The sequence below is a fragment of the Oxyura jamaicensis genome, chromosome 4, assembly GCF_011077185.1.
Source record: "Oxyura jamaicensis isolate SHBP4307 breed ruddy duck chromosome 4, BPBGC_Ojam_1.0, whole genome shotgun sequence".
In the NCBI taxonomy this organism is placed as follows: Eukaryota; Metazoa; Chordata; class Aves; order Anseriformes; family Anatidae; genus Oxyura; species Oxyura jamaicensis.
The window spans coordinates 57,357,237-57,362,278 of NC_048896.1; the positions used below are offsets into that span (position 1 = coordinate 57,357,237).

At 39.6% G+C, this 5,042-nt stretch overlaps 1 protein-coding gene across 2 annotated transcripts in view; it reads left to right on the forward strand.

Moving 5' to 3' along the window:
* PCDH18 (protocadherin 18) overlaps positions 1-4,717 on the forward strand; it is a 10,153-nt gene extending 5,436 nt beyond the window's left edge. For both annotated transcript variants that reach the window (XM_035325258.1, XM_035325259.1), the window contains exon 4: positions 3,538-4,717. In XM_035325258.1, the coding sequence (XP_035181149.1) occupies positions 3,538-4,205 (668 nt within the window). In that variant the 3' untranslated portion in view covers positions 4,206-4,717. The remainder of the gene's footprint in view (positions 1-3,537) is intronic.
* Positions 4,718-5,042: the final 325 nt, after the last annotated feature.

The following is a 5,042-nucleotide window of genomic DNA, read 5'->3' on the forward strand; positions in this document are numbered from 1 at the left end:
CTCTGTGTCTTTAGATTTTTAATGACTGGGTGGATGTTTTTTATTTTAAAGCCAGGCAGTTGTGTTTTGTTAAAAATACACTGAACTATAATTTAGGATATGCATTTTCCACAGTGGGTTTCATCCATAGGATATAAACTTTCAGAGTTCAGAAATGGATTGTGAAGGTGGTTGAGAAATATGGATGGCTGAAGAAATAAAAGTATTTTTCTCACTTAAAAATTAATTTGAGCAGAAAGGGAAGAATCTAAATATGTGCCAGATTTTAAATATTGCAACCCTAATTTTTACAAGAAGGAGCTTAAGAGAAACAATTCAGGGGTAGAGGGCAAAGCAGAGAAAAGGTAAAGAGGTTGAATGAAAGTAAGATAAGCACACACCTGTACAGATTCATGTGTTTGAAGTATCATTTTTGAATGTTATATGTTGAATATAAGAGGATATGGGAAATCACACTGCATATAGACATTAGAACTTTAAAATGATTTTAATAATTCTACAGCCACTGGTTGCACCCTAGATCTTGTACCCATATCAGATAATATTTATTTCTCCCTGTATAACCAACAGGGGCTAGATAACTTCAGTATGGTTTAAGTTTACATCAAGACTGATTAATAAAGTAACTCTACACAGGGGAATGCTGCTTTATAGGGTGGTGCAGCACGTTTCTTCCTAAAGTGACCCCTTCACATCACCCAGAGCTGGAGGAAAGGATCTGCAGACTAGTAGCTCCTTCCCTCTGCAGCCACATTAGACATCAGCAGGGTAATTGTACCTCATCTTGGAACATTTTACACTACAAAACGTGCTCAGTAGAAGCAAAAAAAATAAAGGTGAAATTTGTTCTTATGCATTTTAATATTTAGACACTAAAAATCTCTTTGCATGTTGTGCTCCAGACCAGGTCTTGTGTCACCTATCCAGATGTTCAGCTGTCTCCTCAACTTAGTCTTCGGCATCCAATATTTCAAAACTAGAAGCCTTGAAAATTTACTTTTTTTTTTTTTTTTCCAGAATCTTTAACTGAAATCTGGAGCCCTAATACATTTTTTTTTTCATCCTCATTTCCCCAGTTCCTATTGCTTATTCTCCTGCCATCTAGCATGAGGCATGCCTCTTTCTCTCCTGTGGTTAGCAAAGCAGGGAGGGATCTGCTGCAGCTCTCAGTTGCCAGGGGAACTTCAAGTGCAATGGCGTTTGCACTGGCGTTTGCTGCTGCCAAGGAATAGCTGTCCCCTTCCCGCTGGGCGGCTGGAGGCTGCCAGCAGGCAGGAGTGGTTACGCGCTGGGCTAGCTGAAACGCCTGTTACTCATTTTCAGCTCTTGCAATTCGCTCTCTAAACAGGAAGCCTAAGGGTAGGGTTTCCAAAAGTGCCCGGCCTCCGCCTAATGCTAATTGAATTCAGAGTAAGGAAAACTCCTGCTGAGTACAGATGCAACTCGGTTTAGCTATAAAGAAGTGCATTTAATCTCACCCAGATGCCCATTTGCCACAATGTGTGGTATTAGTCCATCAGACAAGTATGCTGAGCTCATTCAGATGAGACATGAGCTGTTCCAAATCCCCAGTACAATCCAAAAGAAAAAAAAAAAAATCTTCCTGGAGGTTTCCTGTTCTCCATTTTGAAAGGTTTCTGCATTGTTAGTCTGGACACAGGCTAAATGCTGTGAGAAAGCCCTTGCAATCTGTCCCTTTAAGGTGGAACTGGAGAGGAATAAAGTTTTTGAAACTTTCAAAAATTGCATGATTAGAAAGTTTGATAACTGCCCATGAAAGACTTGTTTCTTTCTCTCACTTTTAAAATTTTCACCAATAAGATTTAAGTTCTGGGGGAAACAGTTGTGCATTTCTCTTTTTTAATTTATTGCCGATTCAAGGGCAGACTGTGACACCATTCAATTTCTTTAGAGTATCTCTTGATCTCATGCTCAAGAAGGCCAGTATTTATTATTTTATACCTAAACTAATCCTGATAACATCAGTAGCAAAGCTCACAATGAGACAATCATCACTGCTAATGAAATGCTAGACTACTGAAAGTCTCTTGTTAATTTACACGAGTCTTCTTAATTAGAAGAGTAATCCTTACCTTCTGGGATAAGTTGAAAGCTGGTCCAGGCACAATGGATCACTGAGATATCTTTTTTCCTTTCTAACTCTTAGGCATTTCCTGTAGAGTAGCACATGTGTGCTTTTCAGGCATGGGAATAAATCACTCTAAGGCATTCCAGTCAGTCATACCAAAGTATCAGCCACTGATATTTTCTAAGTTTTTTTTTTTTTTTTTTTTTTTTATCAGTAGGCCATTTGCAACACTTTGTGCAGTCTGCGGCCTGAACTAGTTCTTGAAGAAATTCCTACTTGTATAAGAACCGGAGTAAGTTTATACTCAGAAGAATGAAAAAGGCATTAGAAAAGCAAACACTATGATAGGCTGTGTAAAGTATAGAGATAAATAACACTGACAGTTTTAGGGTAGCACTTTATCAATCATGGGTACCTTTGAAGCTGAAATACACTATTCAGTTCTGCTTACACCATTGCAAAAAAACTTTTGATAAACTGAGTGGATCCAGAGCCAGATGGGAAATGTGATGAGAAAATGAGGAAAATCTACAGGGCATGACTGCAAACATTTAGTTTCAGAAGTGATATTTCTTTGGTATTTAATATATAAACAGAGAAAGAAAAAGAACTTCTGTTTTGCATGGGATAATCGATCTATTAGTTGATGGGGATTAGGGGAAAAATTTCCTATGGTCAAAATATGTATAACACAAAGCTTGGCATCGCTGCAAACTTTCTTTGGAAGTATGTGGCTCACATTCAAGTTAGTGGTCCCTGCAATGCCTCAATCCTTTCCAGCAGGTCTGCCAGGCACCCACACAATGCCCAGCCTCATGTTCAAGACTTCATGTCTTAAGAGTCACTTCCCATTGGAGAGGAAAATTTAGCCTCTCTCCTGGCACATGCCTCTTTGCAGATTTGTGTATCTGTCAAATAGGTCTTTGCCTGTCTCTGCTTCAAGGGGTCTTTTCCAGACCTCTGCAATGGGAGAGGTATTTGTCGGCTACTATTGCAGTGCCCCTCAGTGGGCCGGCCAGTTGCTGGCCTCATTGTATGGCTTCAGCCTGAGACACAACAGTGGAAGACTTCACTAAAACAATTGTAAGCTGGAAGGTAGAAACACCTTCATTTTATTTGTTTATGAAACAGTACTGCAGAAAGGGATTGAGTGGCTTTAAGTCATGAGTGCTACTTTTCTCCATGGTTAAGGTATGACATCACTTTCCTACATGTTCTGCACTTTGCTTTCTCGTTTTTTGAGACTATTTAAAAACAAAAGTACATTAGGATCCAGAACATTTGCATTTACTACCTTCATGCATACAGAAGATGAATCCAAACACCGGGTTTGAATGCCTCTGATCTTTAGAGAAGTTCAGCTCTCGTCTGCCTTGGGTGTTAGATGCTGTTATTGTGATACCTGCAAACAAAGTGGGATGTTCACTCTTATTTTTAATCTCTTACAGCAATGCGACTGTGCACAGAGGAATGCAGGGTTCTGGGCCACTCAGACCAGTGCTGGATGCCACCACTGCCCTCTCCTTCGACTGATTACAGAAGTAACATGTTCATCCCTGGGGAGGAGTTTCAGTCACCGCAGCAGCAACTGCAGCAGCAGCATCAGGGCCTTGAGGAAGATCCACAGCCTGCTGACACAAGTGAAAAGAAGAAGAGCTTTTCAACATTTGGCAAAGACTGTCAGGGTGAGGAGGAATCGGGGGACACCTGTACCTCCTCTCTCCTCTCTGAAATGAGTAGTGTCTTCCAGCGCCTGCTGCCTCCCTCACTAGATGCCTACACAGAGTGCAGTGAGATGGATCGCTCGAATTCGTTGGAGCGCAGGAAGGGACATTTGCCAGCCAAAACTCTAAATTATCCACAGGGGGTGGCTGCCTGGGCAGCCAGCACACATTTCCAAAATCCTGCCAACAATGGGCCCACTCTGGGGACTCACTCAAGTGCGCAGCCTTCCTCTAAATGGCTGCCAGCCATGGAGGAAATCCCAGAGAATTACGAAGAAGATGATTTTGACAATGTGCTCAACCACCTCAGTGATGGCAAACACGAACTCATGGATGCCAGCGAGCTGGTGGCAGAAATTAACAAACTGCTGCAAGATGTCCGGCAGAACTAAGTGTTTCAAAAGCCTATTTTTCCATATTTATGGAAAACTGAAAGGAAAAAAAAAAAAAGAACAAAACCAGACTGACGAGAACTGGCATTGCCAATTAGTTGCATTTATCATAAATGTGTCTGTGTATGTTGAATATTAAAATACTGTATTTTCATATGTACACAATGCAAGTGTGATTATCTTTATCTGTATTTTAAAAATACATTTGTACCTTATATTTATGTGTAATTTAACAAATAAATTTTATTTTTGTACACCCACAGGAAGCATGTTTTCCTAAATGTATATAGATGGTACTATCCTTGTCAAACATCCGTCATTCTTGCCACACAGGCATGTAGTTTAAAAAAAAATACTGCTTTCCATTATTTCTTTTAAGTCTCCAATGTTACGAATACAAATCCAAACCACTGAAACATTATCCAAACATTAGTTTCAATAACTGATCCAACACCTTGTTGCAATGTTTCATTCTTGTAATAAAGAGTTGTCAACTCCTGTGAAGCCTAAAATGTCCTTTTTATTTTGATGTTTGGTCAATAGAGTCATTTTTCCATTTAATTAATGGGTTATTGTAGTCTTGGGTCTTGCTGTGTTTTACAAGTAAATGTTTTCCCAAGTGGACAAATCATGGAATTCAGTGATGGAGCTTCTAATACTATCTTTGCCTTAAAAAAAAAAAAAAAAAAAAAAAAAAGTAAATTTCTTCTGCCATTGTTATTCTGCAAAGCCAACTAGAGTGTTGTAAACCTGAAAGACAGCAATAAAAGCAGAATTTCTGACCTCAGGCTGAATTCTCACCCTATGTAAATAATAAATTGCAGGTGACTGCTTTAT